Source organism: Ovis canadensis, chromosome 8, assembly GCF_042477335.2.
Source record: "Ovis canadensis isolate MfBH-ARS-UI-01 breed Bighorn chromosome 8, ARS-UI_OviCan_v2, whole genome shotgun sequence".
Classification (NCBI taxonomy): domain Eukaryota; kingdom Metazoa; phylum Chordata; class Mammalia; order Artiodactyla; family Bovidae; genus Ovis; species Ovis canadensis.
The window spans coordinates 67,935,186-67,955,873 of record NC_091252.1 but is presented as its reverse complement, the minus strand read 5'-3'; the positions used below and the strand labels follow the sequence as shown (position 1 = coordinate 67,955,873).

At 36.4% G+C, this 20,688-nt stretch overlaps 1 protein-coding gene across 1 annotated transcript in view; it reads right to left on the bottom strand.

Moving 5' to 3' along the window:
- The window catches only part of ENPP3 (ectonucleotide pyrophosphatase/phosphodiesterase 3), an 89,748-nt gene that overhangs the window by 7,763 nt on the left and 61,297 nt on the right, over positions 1–20,688 (bottom strand). Inside the window, exons 16-23 of the mRNA XM_069599260.1 lie at positions 17,901–17,967; positions 16,442–16,529; positions 14,414–14,592; positions 12,727–12,778; positions 10,861–11,015; positions 3,805–3,940; positions 1,805–1,882; positions 991–1,123 (exon numbers count right to left, since the gene is read on the bottom strand). Coding sequence (XP_069455361.1) covers positions 991–1,123; positions 1,805–1,882; positions 3,805–3,940; positions 10,861–11,015; positions 12,727–12,778; positions 14,414–14,592; positions 16,442–16,529; positions 17,901–17,967 — 888 coding nt within the window. The remainder of the gene's footprint in view (positions 1–990; positions 1,124–1,804; positions 1,883–3,804; positions 3,941–10,860; positions 11,016–12,726; positions 12,779–14,413; positions 14,593–16,441; positions 16,530–17,900; positions 17,968–20,688) is intronic.

Below are 20,688 nucleotides of genomic sequence, written 5' to 3'. Positions count from 1 at the left end.
CTGGGTTCTGGCTTTACTACTTAGCTATGGAACTTACACAAGTTTCTTAACCTCTCTGTGCTTCAGTTTCTTATTCTAAATGGGAGCTAATGGAATCTAACATGAGGATCTTTCTCAGATTAAATAAAGTATCTGTAAATGCTTAGAAGCATACCTAGGATGGAGTAAAGTGCTATCACAGCATTTGCTAGAATTATTAAATGGAGAAAGACAGGATCAATAAACACTGACATAAGGACAAGACAAACAAAATTTAAAAGGTGACAAGCTTAATTAGTGGTCATAAATGTTATCTTATCAGAAGGTATAAGTAGAGATCATTGTTTTACATGGTCTAGGCTTAGACATTACCATAGTTTAGTACAGTCTGTTTTGATAATATAAAAATCATGGATGACACTTCAACTCTCTGTTCCTGTGACCTGGATTCAGGAGTAATTCTTAGAAATCTATAAGACTAGGTTTAGTACAAAAATATACAGCTTAGTTTACAAAGACAGTTGTAAATATAAATTTTATAAAGATAAACAGGACTAGTTTTCTACAGGACACTATAATCTCTCCTGGGAGATACTTTCATGAATCATCCACTATTTGAAATATTGGGCAATATTTTGAATAGTCACTTCTTGATTTTTTTTATTTATTGCTGAACTGGTTCTCTACTTTCTGATAGCACAGTGGGCATTCCCTGCTTCCTTAGCTGCAACAAAACTATGTTTTCCTTTCTCATTAGTTTAGAAATTTTCCAAATAAAAAATTTGCTAAACCTTTCCTGGACATTCTTTTCTTTGCCTGTTGGTTTAAGTCTTTACCATATAAAATTTTTGTGAATTCTTTTGATAGACTAGTTGGAAATAGTCAACAATTATATCTCTACATAAATATGTTATGTAATAGAATACTGAGTTTTAATTTAAAATATTTAGGTTTCCTCTTATGATACCCTATTGCTAAATCAAAATGTCCATTTGGTTTCAAATTACTTACGCTGCAATTTCATCTGGAGCATCAAAATGGCCATCATAATCATAATCAAATATTGGTCCACTAACCACATTGACTCCATTTCTTTCCGTGGCATATTTTACAAGGAGAACACTATGGAAGTAATTCCACATGGCTAAAAATAAAGGAATAAAGTGCTTAAAATATCTACCTTTATTGAACATGGAAATATTTTCTATTATAAACAAGTACATTTAAATAGCATCTAATTCTACTTCAATACTTGTCAGTGGTCATTGAGGAATTCTGCAAAACAGTCTAAGCAGCGAAACTAAATAGCCACATCCATGGTAGGTATTGTTGTTGATGTAGTTGCAGTCTTGAAATTATAGTTAAATATGTCTCCGAAGGCCTTCTGAGGGCTGAATTGCTTTGGAGACAGTATTAAACAATGAGCAGAACATACATACTGCCTTTTTAATTATGACTTGGGATGAACACATTTCATTTACTTATGGTGAGTGTCAGAAAATTTTATTTTGTATGGAAATAATACATTTGCATTATTATATACAATTATATATATATAAATACAAATGTGTACAATTTTTTAAAGTTTTATTTTGTGATTATCTCTTTACAGTAAAATTAGGATTAAAATATTATCAAATTTCTAGCAACAAGTCACCCAAAGTTCAAGTAAGGTGAAAAGAATTTATGTTAAATATCCTTCCTGTTTCAATATTTAAAACATAAGAACAAAATGACTAGTAACATAAACAAATTTCAGTTAAGGATGTGTCTAGTTCAGAAATTCAAAGAGTCACCAAAATTAATAATCTAAGTATATACTTACTTTTGAATGCTTCATACATAGGGACCAAATTACTTGTAATTAAAGCATCATATTGACTATTGGAAGTTCTATTGTTTGCTGCAAAACAAATAAATCTTATTAACTCTAGCTACAAAAGAATATATAGCATTCTATATAATAGGCCTATTACTATTACATATTAATGTAAATTTATTAACACACAAAACACAGAGTCACAAAGCACTCTCTGGTAGACGTCATTCATAATTCAGGCAGTCTTATGCATCTGATACCTTGCAGATGGTTGGTGACCCTCAAGAAGATATGTCCATGTCTTATCGTCCCATCACCTCAGAAGGTGATAGGTAGGAAAATAGTGTCTTCACAAATGTAATTAAATTAAGGCTTCAAGATAAGATTATACTGAATTTACAAAGAAAGTGAATGTTTTAGTTGCTCAGTTGTGCCCAACTCTTAATGCAGCCCACCAGGCTCCTCTGTCCATGGAATTCCCTAGGCTTTGTAATTGGCTATGAAGACTCAGGGACATAACGTCTAGCAGAGTGTGTGCTGGGTGTGTGTACTCTGGACCCAGAATCCTGGGGTTGGAATCCCAGCTCTGCTGCCCACCAGCTGACCCACTTGGGCAATATGCTATGTCCCTCTGTGCTTCATTTGTCTCATAGCATCTCTCGCTGAAATATTGAGAGGATTTAAATTCCTGCAAGCCTATGAGTGTTTCTTATAACACTATTTTTATTTAAACTGCACTTGGCTACCTTAACTAATACTCTATTGAAAGGCCAATGTATGGGCACCGAAAGGCAAAGAGAAGCAAGATTTTTTGGCTTTTTTCTTTAAGATTTCAGATGCTGTTCACAGTCCTCAGACCCTCTATAACTTTTCTACTTTTTAAATTAAACTCTGAAAGTTGGAAAGTCAATAAACATTATCTTCTTTTCAGAGAAAAATAAGAATTTGCCCAGAATGGAATTGCTAACAGAATTTGTAGTGAAAAATTAGAAGGGAGTTTCATTCTAGCCTTGATATTTTTTGAGACAAGCTGTTTAGCTTTTAATTTCATTTCCTTATCAAGGCAAACATTTATAAATCAACCAATATCTTAAGGCTTAACAGACACTATTTTATGGGTCAATTTAAAAATTTTTGTGGATCAAATGTTGCAACTATTTCAGATTTGTCCTAGGGTTTACATACATTTGATGGAGCTCTAATTGTCTCTAGAGATTATAGTAAGATACATCAGTTTATTATCCTAATTCTGTTAGGAATTTTGCATCAATGTAATACTTGCTTTCATTGAGCCTTTTCTCTCCCACTGTAAGCCTCAGAATCTCTGAATTATAAATCTCTAAAGTGACCTCTTTGGTTATGGCTTCCAGAGAACTGAAGCCAAATATCTGGAGAAAACCCTTTCCCAGAAGTTAAAATTGTTGAAAACCTCTTGAGTAAATTAAGGAAATGACAACCCTTGCTGAACAGAGAAGAGATTTAAGTTTTAGAAAAATCACACCGGCTTTTGCACATTCCCAAGAGAAAAACTTTCTGAAAAAATATTTCAAGTTCATTCAGCTGCTTAATCCGCAGTTTAAAGCTGTTGGGTATACAGCGTGAGCAAAAGGCCCAAATTCCAGGCTAATTTGTCTTCATACTCACAGCTGCATTCTCCATGCAAGCCTTAGCTTGGTCAGTCAGCAGGAAAAAAAAAAATTGTTTTTTTAAACGCTTGTGTCCTTCTCCAAAGAGACTTCAGTTTTAAAATTAAACTTAAACCTGCCGAACTCTCTGAACATCTGGGCCAGATCAGAGCTGATGTGTGGTTCCCAGTGCAAAATTTATTAGTTTTTATTATAGCTGTTGCACTGCTCCAGGCTGGCCCACAACCACTGGAAACCTCCTGGGCAGTTAGTTTAGCCCAAGCAGGTAGTTTTGGTGGGGAGCATATGTTTAAGGCACATGCCCACATCCAGCTGATGAGGGCTTTCTAAGCTGCTGCTCTAAAAAAGAGTTATACAAACCAGGAGGATAGAGGAAGCCGTGGGTGATATTCTTGTCTGCTAAAGAGAAGGAACAATTCTGGCTCTCAGAAGGAGCCACCCTGACATCAGCCCGCAGACAGTCTGGGACAGTGGGAGGAAGAGGCGATGTGTCTCCCTGTTGAAAGAGAGAAGAGAAGAAAAAAATGACGCCCACGTGTGGCTCACCCGTCCCCTTATATGGTTTGTAACTTCCCTAGAATGTTTTTCACTTAACCTTTTCCTATTTTCTTAGTGAATCAGGTCTACGCAAGCGATGGAAATGGATGTCTTCAGCAGTGTTTTCTTCTGTGGTTCCCTTCTGGTTAGGGACACAGGGAGGGCAAATCAAATACACTTTGGAAAGGATTATTTGCAGAATAAAACCTGAACTGAGTACAGAGAAGTAATGAGAGCTACTGCTAAACATCCAAATCCTTTTTGGGATCTAACTTTTAGGTGGTAATTTATATTGTGCTTGCAATTAAAAATTTAAAATAAATATAAACAATTTATTTTTAAAATATAGATAGAATTAAGAATAGTATTCTTCAATTGAACAAGAACTTCTAGTGTTACCTAAGATTAACTTAAAGAAGCTATAGTTGTATGAATTTACTTAATTGGGAACTTTAATAAATTTGTAGCTATGCTTTATTGATTATGAAATATAAGAATTTTTTTATTTTCTTTGCAACTTTATTTAAAGAATGACACAATAATTTATTTACTAGCTGGTGTCCTATAAATGTGCCACCTAAGTACTTAAGGTGATATAGTATTATATAATCATATTTTGATTAGCATATGAGTATATAAACATTTTGCCATTCATTTAAAATTTTCAGAGATTTTGATTCATAAGCTCTCTATTGCCCACTGCATACTTATTTTTTTTAAATTATTTCGCAATTTATAAAAGAGAAGATTAAATTAAATTAGAATGTTCTTCGTCTATTCACTATATTGTGTTAAAAGCAAAAATTAGCTATGATGTCTAATAAGGGGGTTGCAAGAGTTGGACTCAACTCAGTGACTAAATCACGACTACCTCTATAACATATGTGGTGATTATTTTATTAATATAGGCATATATCAAGTCATCACATTATACACATTTTATGTCAATTATATCTCAATAAAGTTGGGGAAAAATAAATAAAATGCACAAGATCAGTTAACAAAGGAAAAGGCAAGTTACACTGTGTGTTATCCCCAAGATGAGATATAGAACAGATGGGAGATGATGAGGGGAAGGACAAGTTGAGAAAGTACCCCTAACATACTGCAGTACTCCAGTTGGAAAAAACTATACAGAAGTTGAGTAAATTTCTCAACTTGATTGTACACAAACATTTATCTTTGCTTCCTTCTGAAATCCTACTAAAAGAACAGTAATAATAAAGACACAGATGATAAAAATTTTTCGGAAACAGGAAGTTAAAGAAACGTATTTGTTTACTACTGTAACCTTGACTTGGTAAGCCAGTGAACATGGACAAGCAATAGCCTGTGGTTGGGGAAAGCCCAAAGAAGCTGATTCTTACTGTAGGACACCAGAGGCGTAGAACTTGGGAGTCTCCTAACGACAGGGGATGTGTGTAAAGTTGGAAAGAAGAGGATAGGTTGAAAGTCTGTAAAAGAGGCCAGACAGAATGTTTGCTCACTGGAGAGGCTGAACCAGAAGGACAACCAGGCTAAAGCACACGTCCACAGCAATGGAATTAAATTTAAAAATCTATGTACTGAATGGTAAGATTCCCTCCTGTCTCATCGTCCCTGTGTATGTTGATTCAGATTAGAAGTGTCCTTTCTTTGGAAAACAAACCAGCCTGAAAAGAAAATTAGATACAATTGAGAATCTCCAACGAGATGTCTGGTCCTCCTAATTCATCTATAATGGAGCCTATAGCTTAGTGTTTCACCCTTAAAACATGAGCTGACAGCCAGGGACCATCAGATATATTCGTTGGGGTTGGGAAGAGGAACCAAGAAGAAAAACAGACAATGCAGAGAGTGGAAGAAAACTCTCTTCTTAGCTAGATGAGTGTACATATGGTATCATAAAGAAAGAGCAGAAAGCATTTTTAAAGGAAGGAGATAAGAGAAAGTGCTCTTGGGATTTAAAAATATGACACTAAAATTAATTATCTACTACCTAGTATTTTGAAACTGTTCCTATTTCCTGGCCTCGTAATACCAGTTCAAGGAATCTATCTCAAGGAAACAATCAAAGATGCAAAGATTTACAAAGAATTGTATCACAGGATTATTTAAAATGGTGACAATTTTAAAACAACCTCAATGTTCAGCAATAGTCCAAAGAAATACTGCCTCAACAAACTATTACACAACTTTTTAAAAAATGCTTCTGAAGAACATTTAGGGAAAAGGGGAAATGATCATGTTCTAATATTAGGTGATAAAAAACAGAATATGTAATCCTATAAAAAGCAGTGTGTTACATTTGTATGTATGAAGTGTATACCATAAGGCTGTGTAATAATGCATATACATCCACATCCAATAAAGAAATTATTAGTTCTGAAAAAAAATAAAAATATGACAGCAGAAATAAAATTTTCAATAAGCTCTAGAAAATGAAATTGCAGCTGTTTCTCAAAAAGTGAATTAAAAACAAGAGATAGAAAAAAGGGAGAAGCATATACAAACATTAGAAGTCTAATATCATATTAATTTTGAAGAAAACACATTTCTAAAATTCTAAAGCTATTCCATAATTATGCATATTATTTAGAATAAAAACATTTTGAGATGCACATTTGAGATGAAGTCTCAAATATATATCTTCCCTTCTTCCTTTCTTAGGAAGCTCCTCAGTGATAAAGCCACCAAAACAAGGAGTAGATTAAGAAATATGAAGGTATTTGTTTTAGATACAGTATATCCATTCTCACCATTTATTTCATTGTCCTGTTGGTGATGGACACTAGAATGCTAAAAGCATTTGTTCATATTCTTTCAAAAACATAAATTGAATAATTCTGAATGACCAGGTTCCTTTGCTTGGTAGAAAGGGGCACATAAAGATGTTGCAGGGACTTCCCTGGTGGTTCAATGGTTAAGACTTCATGCTTCCATTGCAGAGGGTAGGGGTTCAGTTTCTGGTGAAGGAGGTTCTGCATGCCACTAGGTACGGCCAAAAAAAGATGCTGCAAAGTGAGAGAACCAGGGAGACTTACAGCTAACCCAGTAAACCATACGGACACCCAGAATATTGAGTTGATGTTTCATCCTGCCATCTTTTCTGAGTTCCTTAGAGTTTTTTTAAGTCAGAGGATAGAAAGTCAGGAAAACAATAAATAGAACTCAGACACTCAGATGAAATCTGAACTCTCTAGCTCTCAAAATTCTTCAAGGGAAGTAGATGATGAACACAGACAGGAAAGTGAGATACTTTCTGGTTGGGCATGAAGACAAAGCAGAACTTAAAAAGGGATAAAATTATTTTTATTGAAATTATAAACTCTCCTTATCTGTAGGCTGAATGTCAAAGCTAAAACATATTTATAGGAAGATGGAAGAACTGCTGTCTTGCTTTATGGTAAGAATAACAATTATACACGTTTTAAAATTATTTTTCTGGTCATATCATTTTTTTTTCTATAGGGAAAAATATTTATTACAGTTCAAAAAAATCTTTTGCAATACACAACAATGTCCCTAGTTTTTAAAGACTCACAAAACATATTTGGGTCATAATTTATAATATCACTGCTAACAAGCTTTAGAAACAAAAAAGGCTTTGTAAAAATTCCATCATTTGAAATTTATACATATGTATACATGTGTATATATATGTGTATATATATATCCTTCTCCCTATATACAGGCAGAGGGAGATATCTTTCAAAGTGTCCTTGATTTTCTACTCTGAAAAAGCCCTTTGACTTCATATTCAATTTCTGAATTGTATATGCTAAATAACAATTGTAATTTTTGCTATTATTTTAAATTTTCTACCTAGCAACAACAACAACAAAAACAAACACTTTACATCTTCCTGCTGAGGAAGCACAAAAGCAAAATCCTTATACAGTCTGATCAACCTTAAACGGTTTTGAAGCAATTGCTCTAGGACCTTGATTTCAAATCACAACTACTTCCCCAAAACTCTTCTGAGATAATAACAACAACAATTAGAAAACCCACCAAAGCCACAGAAAAACAAAAGCTCCATAAAACTTAAAAACACAAGCCAATTGGGTCCACGCTCCAAAAAGTGCTTATTTAAAGTCTGATTTTTCAAACACAGAGCTGATTTACAACATTTTTTATGTGAATCTCAAAACATCCTTGTATGTAATTTTCTTGAACCACAACATACTAACAGAGTAATTTCTGAATTAGAAAGCAGAAAATTGCTAGAATTCCATCCTGTCACATGGAGGGAGAAATACACAAGCAGTTCTGTGGGACCAGTGAAAGGACAGGAACTTTGGGTAACAAAGACGCTCGTTTTAAAACAATAACAAAAAAAGAATTGTACTAAACTCCTAGTCTGAGCCCACTTAAAATCTCTCTGCCTCTGGTTTCCGCTAAAGCTCATATAAATTCAGGAATGCAAGACAGCAGGGGAAAGTATTAGAAACATAAACATTCCCCTTACCAGCACATAATCCCAGGTACCTAGATTTTTCAAAAGAGAATTGACTAATAAAACTGGCCATGAACATACTGCCCCTCTCAAAATCAAAAACAAACAGAAATTAGTTTTAAGGAATGAATAACTTCATATTTGTTTCATAATATGCTTCACAGTATGTTCACTGTATGAAAATCACAAATAACTGAACACTGTGCCTATTAAGAAATTGATGTCGCCATTAACCATACATATGAACTCAGGTAACTTTGTAAAATATTTGCCAACACTGGAAAACAACATGAGTGCTTGTCTACCACTGGCCACAATTAAACCATTGTCAGCAGGAGAGTTGGCTTTGAGAACAAATAAAGCCTTAATTAGTTGTGGGAAAACATGCTTATTTTTCTCCAAAACTCTTGAATTGGAATAAGAAGAGTAAATAAACTGGATACCACCGGTTACTTCCTTTCCATAAAAAGAGATGGAATATCTGTATCCTTAGCAAAGAACAGTAATAAGTAGGGGTTTGTCATCAGAATCTTTGTATCTAAAATACCAATTTTCTCTACAAAAAATAGCTTCCTGATTATTTACCTTTGTGGTTGGGAGTACTGCTTTCTCTTTAGCTCTTTAAAAATAATGGTTGGGATTAATTTATCCAGTGTATTCACTTAGTAAACATTTATGGTCCTGGGGAATGCCTTAAATAAAACCATTCCTGCCATGAATGAGTGCTTGGGTTGATTTTTGGCAGATTGATTTTTGCTTTTATTTATTTTTCCCTAATTGTTAATGAGATTCAATTGCTTGGTCCATATCTTTTGCCCATTTATTAAGTAAGATGCTTGTGATTCTCTTGTTTATAGGCAGAAATTTACAGCCTGTTCTGGATCCTAAGTACTATTCTGTATACTCATCACTTATGGTGGTGCCTTAGTCACTAAGCAGGTCCAAGTGCTTGTGACCCCATGGACTGTGGCCTGCCAGGCTCCTCTGTCCATGGGATTTCCTAGGCAAGAATACTGGAGTGGGTTGCCATTTCCTTCTCCTGTATACTCATCATTTGCTTCTTATATGAAACGCAAATCCATCCATAACTTAGTTTTTTGCCACACATTAATGTAAATTAATCAATTTCCTTTGAATTATTTTAGTTTTTGTTGTTGTTCTATGTACTAAGAATTCCTTCCTTATCCTAAGGCCATAGAGATATACACAAGAGAAAATATGGGTTTGCTGTTCACATCTGGGTCTATAATTTCACCAGTAATTTAATTTTGTATATGATGTCAAGTAAGGAGATGAGATCTTTTTTTTCTTATGGAAGCCAATTGTCCCAGTGACATTAATTGAAAAGGAGTTTGCCAAATAGTAGAAAAGAACAGAGGATTGAAACAATTGGATTCTCAACTTCAATCTGGAGAGACCTGACCCCTATTATACGCATATAAGTCTAGCCTGACTTCTTAGAGTGCTAAACCCTATAGGAGAAAATTACCTCTTATTCACGTTATGTTTATTGTACCTACCATGGTATACAACAGATAGTATAGTATTTTAAAGTAATCAAATAAATAACAAAACCTTTTATAAATAAATTACCATCACCTCTTAGGTGCACCCACCAATACTTGGGAAATACCAAATGAAACGTGTGCCTCTGTACTTCCTGTTGCTTCTCTTTGAAATCTTTTTTCTGCCTGCCACACCAGTTGGCCAACTGGCCTGTAAACACTCTACTTTCTTCAAGCAAAACACCAAGTATCCCTCTTTTGCACTCATGTAGCACCTGCAAGTATTTGCAAGTAAAACCTGGGACACTGTCTTACAAGCCACAGGCCCAGTGGGGTCCTTTTGGTATCTCTACTGGAAATCAAAATTCCACATTTAAAATGCCAAAGAACTACAAATTGGGTCATTTGTAGTGATGTGGATGAAACTAGAGTCTGTCAAACATGGTAAAGTAAGTTAGAAAGAGAAAAATGAATACCAGATCTTAACAAATATGTGGAATCTAGAAGAATGAAACTGATGAACCTATCTGCAGGGCAGGAATAGAGAGAGACGCAGATGTAGAGAACAGCTTGTGGACCCAGCAGGGGAAGGAGAGGGTGGCATGAATTGAGAAGGCAGCACTGATACATCCACACTAGCATGTGTAAGACAGGCAGCTAGCTGGTAGCTGCTGCACAGCAGAGGGAGCTCAGCTCAGTGCGCTCCGATGAGAGAAGGGTGGGATGTGGGGGCTGGGCGGGGGGTTCAAGAAGGAGGGATGTATGCGCACATATGGCTGATTCACACTGTTGTACAGCAGAAACTGATACAACATTGTAAAGCAATTATAGTCCAAGTTTAAAAATGAATTAAAAAATAGTATCACTCTGAAAGAAAAACCAAACAAACTACAATTTCTTTCCAGCCTCTGTGGACCAATGAACGTGGTAACTTACTGGTTTAGGGACCGTATACGAGCTCCAAAGCGGCATCCTGAGAGTTTTGTCAAATCCACTGACATATTCCTTGTGATAAAGGAGACAGGGCTCCTTGTTCTTCTGTATAAGCCTGGGCCTCCCAAATGGCAAATTTAGTTTCTCTGTTGCTGTTACTAAAATAAAAATAACATAAAATAAAAATGTGAAATTAGCAAATGTTTCTATTGCACAGCCTGGCTCTGAGCTCTTGGCTCAGATGGTAAAGAATCTGCCTGCAATGCAGGAAACTCAGGTTTAACATCTGGGTCAGGAAGATACCCAGGAGAAGGGAATGGCAACCCATTGCAGTAAATAATTGTTGCCTGGAGAATTCCATGGACAGAGGAGCCTGGCAGTCTACAGTCCATGGGGTCTATGCATAGAAACCACCCATCTCTGATGGATTACTATTTTCCAGGTACTCTGGACACGACTGAGTGACTTCACTTTCACTTTTCACTTTCAAGCATTGGAGAAGGAAATGGCAACCCACTCCAGTGTTCTTGCCTGGAGAATCCCAGGGACGGGGGAGCCTGGTGGGCTGCTGTCGATGGGGTCGCACAGAGTCGGACACGACTGAAGTGACTTAGCAGCAGCAGCTGGTAACTCTTTTTCTTATTTAACCTCTTTGAGTCTAACAACAACCCTATGAGGTAGGTGTTATTATTCCATTCTACAAATTATGAAACTAACTTAGATAAATTACTTAGCTAAACAGCTAACAGTTCACAAGACATACTTGAAGAAATAAAACCTTAAAATTAAAAGCATATACTTATAACAAAGATTAATCACTTTACTTATTGTCCTAGGAAAGAAATTGGAATTTTATTAAAAGTATGTCCTAATATATTTATTCTTTTTTGTTTGCCATTACAACCTAGATTTCATCAAGCACTGATGGCTAAAAGTCCTGCAAAGTATTTATGCCATGGAATAACAGTAGATTATAAGATTATCAAAATAGCCAACATATTTCCTGAACTTTTACTGTGTGAAAAGCACTATTCTAAGTACAGACATATGTTAACTCATTTAATCTTCATAACAGGCCTAAAAATAGGTATTTCCAATTTACAAATGACAAAACAGGCCTAGAGAGTTTGGTACAAGAATACTTAAAAGACAACATGTTGACAATAGTTAAGAATACAGTATTTCGCATTTGAAACTGACCGAAAGCAGACTTTTAAAACCCTCATTACAAGAAAAACAAGTATAACTGTGTATGGGGACAGATGTTAAATAGACTTATTGTGATGGTCATTTCACAATAAATACAAATATCAAATCATTATATTGTATACCTGAAACTACTATAATGTTATATATCAGTTATATCACAATTAAAAAAATTTTAAGTAAAAAATAAAAGAGATAACAGGTAATAATTACATTACTTCAGACCAGACACTTCTAAATTCTTTCTACCCATCTGCTCTTTTAATCTTTACAGTTACATGAGATGAGGACTATTGTTATAGATGAGAAGTCTGAGATACAGAGAGGTTAAGTAATCTGGCTCAGGTTACACAGCTGGCAAGCAGTAGACACAGGACTTAAATGCAGGCAATTTGTCTTTTCACATCTAAAAAAGTGAATAGAGGACTATAGGTGATGCATAGCCGTTTCAAGGAGTCTGTCCCATCCTTGGAACCATTGTAACTACTGCGTGCTTGTGATGTTATGATTAGATCTGCGGCATTTTTCCCTCCTGTGTGTTGACAATAAAATCTTCATGGTCAAAAGAGACTGTAAGCTTATTTCAGAGAAGCCCCATAAAGACAATATGGTGTTTTGTTAGTGCTAAACAACAAAGATTTAATATAGTTTCTATTGACTTACTTTCATCTTGGGTGAGATTTAGCATTTGATTCACACGTTCAAGGTCAGAATTCTGCAAGATAATGTGGGAGATGGGGAAGAAGTGAATCAAAGTAACAACATATGTTTTACAAGGTACCAAGATTATTTCTGTAGTAATCGCATAAATGTTTTACTACTGAACAAAAAAGTCAGACTAACTTGAGTTTAAATACCAGTTATTTCACTAACTTAAAGATATGGAGATATTACTATTCGCAGGAATACATTTTTTGTGTGGAAAGTTGCAAAGAAAAAATTGATAAGGCTGATCATTTTGACTGTGATTGGAATCAACTACTAAGCTGGGATGACAACATCCCAGGGCTTCTCACGTTTTAATATATGTGCATGCAACTCCTTTGAGGGTCTTGCTTCAGTGCAAATTTTGGTTCGGTGTATGCCTGAGCTCAGTAGGACCTGAGATTCTGAATCTCCAGTCAGCTTGCAAGTGATGCAGATGTTGATCCTGGGACCACACTTTGAGCAGGAAGGGACCTTCCTTACAGAGAACTTGTGTTTTCCAGTCAGATAGACTGAGCTTCTGAGACATTGGACAATTCATCTAACTTTTCAGAGTCCTCTTTATCTCTAAAGAGGGGAATAAAACACCTGCTTCATGATATTTATTATCATTACTTTAAATAGTGGTTCTACTGAGGTTATCTGGAGCAGTAGGAAACCCACACCTTTACTCTGATCTTCAGTGTAGATTAGATTTTTTGCAGGAAGCTTAGATTTTTGTTCCTTTAAATCGTTTTTGGTTGGTAATTTATTTATGCCCTTATTTCTGTGATATAATGTTATTTTGAGGATTAGAGAATGGAAAGTCTTCCCTGTCCCCTGAATGTAAGAAATAATTCTTACCTGAGGCAGCAACTGATTACTTAGCTTTACAACCACCCTTGGAACTTGGCATCAAGTGTACCTTGACATTAGTTTGAGCTTGATAGACTCCTGATAACTGCACTCCAACTCCATTCTGAAATCCCAGCCCCACCCATGTGCTCCAATTCATGCAGAGGTGTAGGGGCTTTCTCCTTGTATTTTGAGTTCCTGTTCTGATTGCTAGCCTTTGGGAAACCCCTCTTAGCACTGGAATCTCACCTTGTTGAGAGTCTCCAGGAATCTGAAATCCTACTCCTGAACTAGTTTTGGCACTTGACCACTAAAAAGACCTTCCCAGCGCTGACTGTCAACCAGTGTCCAAGCATTGATCAAATACCTCCCACTGAAAATGCTAGACTTCCTGCTGATCAGACTCGACACCACCTACTCTAGTGGGCGTGTCTGATGCTAGATCTCAGTCCTTGGCCCCTCTAGGTATTATTGTTCTGAAATAAGCAAGTTTGACCATATGATTCTTGAGCTGTAGGAGAGGTATTTTATGACGGAAATCAAAGAGAGCCCCAGGATTCCACTGTTTTGAATGATCAGGGACAGTTAGCCCACCATAGAGTAACAATTGCCAAATAGTGCTTTCCAGTTTACCAAACATACTCAAAAACTTAATCTTGCAATGTATTTTTTATTTCCAGATAAGGTTCAGAGAAACCACATACTCATTTAGTAAACATCTGAGCTAAATTAGAAACCTGGTTGTTAGCTACCCTGGTTATGGATGAGCTTGCCCTTTACACTCTTATGGATCCATAAAGTTATTACTTACATTTTGTAGTCTGGGGCATGAACATGCTAGAGTATCTGTGGGCAATGGAGCAGTGAAGCCACAAACAGAAAACCTTGACAATTCCTCTGCGTGGGACGGTTCATAAAAAGGCACCTTCAGAAGATGGTTTAAACTACCATGGGTACCATTGTTTGGTGCTGGTTGAATGTGTAGCAGATCTGTTTAAAAAATAAATTCAGAGGAGTTTTAAATTAGAAGGCAGCAACATCTATGCAGAAGATGATAGAAAGCAAACACCTGCTATTTACTTCTTTAATAAATTCTGCTGTATATGCCATTTGGTTTACCAGCTTTCCCTTTCCTTCCCAATTTACCTACCTCATCTTTCTAGAAAATAGGAACCAAAAAAAAAGAAAAAAAGAAAATAGGAACAGTTGCTCTAAATGAGCCACAGGAATATTCATGAACTGTTTCTGTTCCTCCAGAGAAAAGTATCTTTGCTTAAATGGTCACTTTATGCCTTAAGCATATCATGGATTTCTAGCATAAAAAGCTCTGAGAAGGCAATGGCACCCCACCCACTCCAGTACTCTTGCCTGGAGAATCCCAGGGATGGGGGAACCTGGTGGGCTGCCGTCTATGGGATTGCACAGAGTCAGACACGACTGAAGCGACTTAGCAGCAGCATAAAAAGCTGTACTTTTGGTAAGAAAAATTTTGTATGCTTAGTCGCTCAGTTGCGTCCAACTCTTTGCGACCGCATGGATGGCAGCCCATCAGGCTCCTCTGTCCATGAGATTCTCCAGGCAAGAATACTGGAGTGAGTTGCCATTTCCTTCCCCAGGGGATGTTCCTGACCCAGGGATTGAACCCAGATTGAATCTTCATTGCAGCGGATTCCTTAACTTCTGAGCCACCCTTTCAGTAAAAACAAGTTTAAAGAAGTTAAATAATTTATAATATTACCTGTAGTATATTTACTTAGTTATAGGAAAGTCCTCTAAGTACAGATACTTTTAGAGTAATAAACTGGTGAACTCTGCTTAAAATAAGTTTTCCTATAAAAACAGAACATACAAAGCTTGCACCAACATACCCTTGTTGTACGTGGCTCCTGCTGAGGCCCCCAAAGAGATCTCTCCTAGAACTGCCATCCTCTCTTTTTCCTTTTAAACCCTCCCTGAAAAGGGCTGGCAGCTCTGACCACAAACTCAGCCTTGGGAACCAAGAATTTAAGTTGTTAAGGCTACAACACATTCTTTTTAAATGGATAGTCTTTGGTATCTAAGTCATATTCAATTACCACAGGCCAGTGGCAAGATTAAGAGTGATAATTGGGAGCAAATTTATGTTAACAAATTCCTAAAGTGAAAGGTGAAATTGCAGCTTATTCATTGTCTTGCTAAGTGATGTGTGGTCTGAGGTAAGCATATCAGCAGGAAGGTAGGTTAGATTCCCCAAAACTCCAGTTCTTTAAGGTTTTTAACATTGAGTGTAATAAGTGCTGATCCAAACAGGACTTTTTTTTTTAAACCTCCTTTTATTCCAGAAGCTTTCTGTCTGTAATCACAAGAAAATACTTGTTTTTAGGTGTGTTATTCATGTTTTGAGAAGTTGGAAGTGTAATTTTATTTACCTAAGTTCTATTAAATTTTCATATAGTAACTAACAGAAAAGCTGGTCTCCCAAGGTCTGGTGTTGTTTAGTTACTCAATCGTGTCTGATTCTTGTGATCTCATGGACTGTAGCCCGCCAGGCTCCTCTGTCCATGGGATTCTCCAGGCAAGAATACTGGAGCCATTTCCTTCCAAATATTTTCGCCATTTCCTTCTCCTCTCCCAAGGTTTAGTGTCTATCATTACTTAAAAAAACCTCACACTTATAGCTGAATAATTCTGATTAATAAATATTTCTCCCTTGTCTTTTTCTACTTTCTATCTTCCTAAGGCAGAGGATCTACTTCTAGGATATCACCTAGAAGTGATATCAGCATATCACCAACTTCAAAATTCATATTTTTGAAACTCAATTCACATTTGATTGTTGAATATATATGGATATACTTACCACATAATAGGTTATAGACTTCAATATTGTCAAATGGTTCAACTTCGATCTTCTGTTTAAAACTGGGTCCGTGTGCCAAAAAGATAGCCTAGGCATTAAAAGTCCAGTTACTAAATGCCATGTAAACTCAAAAACAGGTAAGAGACATGATTTAACAACTCTTCTATTCATATCTTATTCCTCTGTAAGGAATGCTTTCCATAATTAATTTTTTTTGCTGTATGTTTTTTTTATTATTAAAGTATAGTTGTTGTACAATATTATATGTTACAGGTGTACAATGGAGTGACCACAATTTTCAATATTCCATTTATAGTTATCATAAATATTGGCTGCTTTCCAGATTTGAAAATGATTTTTGCATCATTTCTACCTATGATATTGTACTAAGTGTGATCAGGTATAATCTATACTGTGTTTACTTCTAAATCCACCTACTTCCATAGCATCTCCTATGTCAACAGACCAGGAGAATACAAGTAATAGTGGACAATCAATGTCAGCACAGTTCTACAATATCTGGATAATATAAATTAGAAATTCATCACACAAATCATAGGAGAAGGCAATGGCACCCCACTCCAGTACTCCTGCCTGGAAAATCCCATGGACGGAGGAGCCTGGTAGGCTGTAGGTCGGACACGACTGAGCGACTTCACTTTTGACTTTTCACTTTCATGCATTGGAGAAGGAAATGGCAACCCACTCCAGTGTTCTTGCCTGGAGAATCCCAGGGACGGGGGAGCCTGGTGGGCTGCCGTCTATGGGGTTGCACAGAGTCGGGCACGACTGAAGTGACTTAGCAGCAGCACACAAATCATATATTCTTTTTATATTCCTTTCATATCATCATTCATATATATTACTACTACATGACAAAAAATGTTGAAATTTCTAAGCATTGAATTTTTGTACAACTTATATTTGCTCACTGATTTCTCAAATACATCTCTCATTTACTTTTAGGATAAAGAGACCTAAACATTTTTATTTATGTTTAGCTGATTTTGTGTGTTAGTCACTCAGTCATGTCCATCTCTTTGCGACCCCGTGGATTGTAGCCTGCCAGGCTCCTCTGTCCATGGGATTCTCCAGCAAGAATATGGGAGTGGGTTGCCATTTCCTGCTCTAATTAAAGGCAACTTAATTACATGATGTCTAACAGGTCTAATTGTTTTAGAATATAAATAACTAGAAGAACAGAATCAAACATGGGTAAGCAATTATTTTCAGGTGACAGGAATACAAATATACACATATATACCTTCCCAAGATAATCAGCAAAGCATATTGCTTTGTTATACCAGTTCTCTATATCCACCTGTTAGAATGAAAACTTCACGAGGGCAGAGGTCTTTATCTGTGTTGTTCACAAATGTATTCAAGAGTCCTGAACATTGTCTGCCACAAAGTAGGTGCTCAATAAATATTTGCTTTAAAAAAGGCAATAAGTTGTTACCTCCATGCTCTTAAACTCATTGTCATAACCATGGTTGCCTCCTCCACAGTATGAATATGCTCTATTCCTATAAAAAAAATATTATTACACTGTGATCAGTCTATTTTGATATGAGACCTTATTGCAAACTGAGCTTTCTAGGTTTTGATGTGGTTTCTGCTTTTATATAAGTAAAATTTTCTGTCAACAATAGCATAGATATATTTATTTTCATGCTCAAATTCACAGCCACAGAAGAACAAAGAGAATGGTAGGAGAGAAGGAAGGAGAATTCCAGCATCTATAAATAGAATTAAAAAATGTTTGACTCCTAAACATTAAGAGAAAGATAAACAAAGTCACATATTTTTAAAAAAATTGTCATGGTAAAACTTGTTTTAAAAAATGTTTTATTTATTTATTTATTTCAATGTTTTATTGAATAGATATTTGGTTTTCCTAAGATTATTGGAACTATTTGATTGAGGTGAATTCAGTTTTAAATTCTGTGTGGCAAGTTAGAGTATTCATTAACGAAAGAAAGAAAAGGTCTTTCGAACTAAGTAATTGATAAAATTCTCTAAAATTGATCCTTTATTTATTTTTCTGTTTTCAGAAAAAAAAAATCTAGTTTTTGTTTGTTTTTATAGTTCCAGCTCCTAATCCAACTCCATTAGAAAAACATTAGTATTACAAAACTGCATTTGGAAGCAAAAGACAAAAATAGTGTTTGAAAAACTCTATTTTCTATGGTTTTCCAAATGAAAACTTTAGAAATTTGTTCTCCTAATTACTCATGTTCAAGTGTTCCAAACACTAATTTGGCTCTGGAAATTATATATGGAAAAACGGAAGCTGGCACTTGGAAAAGATGAAATGATTTTATCTTTCAAAATTTAGCTCAAATTCCAAGTACTATCTAAAATCTCTTGGAGTAAATTCTCTTTTCTCTTCTCTGTGTTTAATTAATTAATAAAGTCAAAATCAAGGCCCCATTTCTCTGCCACAGCTGGATAACGACAAAGATGGGCAATGAGCAAGACCTCTCCTGATACCCGATTAGTTACCAAGTCCTATCTTTCTCTGCCATATCAGTCACTTTTCCTTCGCTTTTCTCTTCTACTCTCACTGCTCTGTGCTATGATGGATCTGACCTTAACTGGTTATCCTGACTCTGAACTTCAGAATCTTCCATGTAACACACACATACACACACACCTTCAAATGTATTTAACACTATATATCCCTCCTGGAAATGGAAACACGTGTTTTAATGAGTACAAATGTGAGACAGAATAAAAGGAGCCAGTAACTTTCTGGAAAATCTAAGTCATGAGTTCACCATACATATTTGCCCAGTCGTGTGCTAACTGACTAGTTTTACCACCCCCCATGGCTCCAAGGTTCCCTTGGGGCTGTCATCATGCTAAAGAATGGGTTATGACCTGTGGTGGCTCAGGTAGTAAAGCATTTGCCTGCAATGCGAGAGACTTTGGTAGGGTCTCTGGGTCAGGAAGATCCTCTGGAGAAGGGAATGGCTACCCACTCCAGTTTTCTTGCCTGGAGAATTCCATGGACAGAGGAGCCTGGTGGGCTACAGTCCATGGGGTCAAAAAGAGTCAGACACGACAGAGCTACTAACACTTTTTCACTTTTCTAACTGGCCTCCGTGCTACTCACTTGACCATCCTCTTCCTTAGGGCAGCTGGAGTGAGTGCTCTGAAATGCAAATCCCAACCTTTTCACCTTGAGCCACCTTCTATCTCTGAGTGCTCTGCTCTCCTACTTTCTTTACAAAGTCACATTCCTTAGTCGTGACAAATAAGGCCCTTTGTGCAGAGGTCAGCTTTACTCACTAGGCGCTAATAGCAATATGGATCTACTTTCAGCTGATGGAGTCTGATCCTTCTGCCTGGAAACCTGACACTATCTTTCCACCTTCCTTTGCCCCAGAGTTCCTACTGGCTTAAAAAAAAAAAAAAAGTACTCCATTGCTCTGAGCTGAGCAATCAGAGAAGCACCTCTGAGAAGTTACAAGCTGCCAGTGCTCAAGGCTTGGCAAGCAGATGAGTGCCTTCCAGCAAGGAAACTAGGTCCATCTCCTCCTGTAAACACAGCCTGTCAAGGCTTGTTGAGCTGAGCAAGGGTTAGATTTCCTCTCTCACTCATCTTCTGGGCTGAGTGTCTCTGTACAATGGCTCAGAATGACAACTGCCTGGGCAGACCTGCTATGTCACAGCATGTAGCCTAACCCATCCTGAGTCTTTAAAACCTAGAGCAGAAGTCAGACCCTCCAGAAAGTGTTCTCTGACATTCTCTGGCATTTGCACCCACAGTGTGAAATCACTCTTTTTGTTTCCTTGTGCCTTGTCCTTGATCCCATTGCAACAGCTGCTACACCTGATTAGAATTGTTGCCATCCTCTCTGTCTGGGTGACTATCTTCAGTGGGGACTGTGTCTATCTCCACTGTGAGAAAGGTGCCTGGACTTACTTATTATTTGTCAGTTTCCATTCATAAAATAAAAAGCTATTATTCATGTTATTTAAAAGGGAACTTTAACATTACTTCAACTAGTTTCAAATAACTGGGTTCCTCCAAACTAGTAAAATCTAATACATTTTTAAAAGGGCAAAACAAGGAGGAGAAGGAGGAAAATAGATTATATTAAATGATGAAATTTGCTGTAATTTTCAACAATGGAATCTAATCTACTTATCAAATATTGAACATTATAACTAAAGATGATGTATTTTAACTTAGAAAACAGGTAGCCTGAGCTTCATGTGTTAAGAGCTGGAGATAGAAT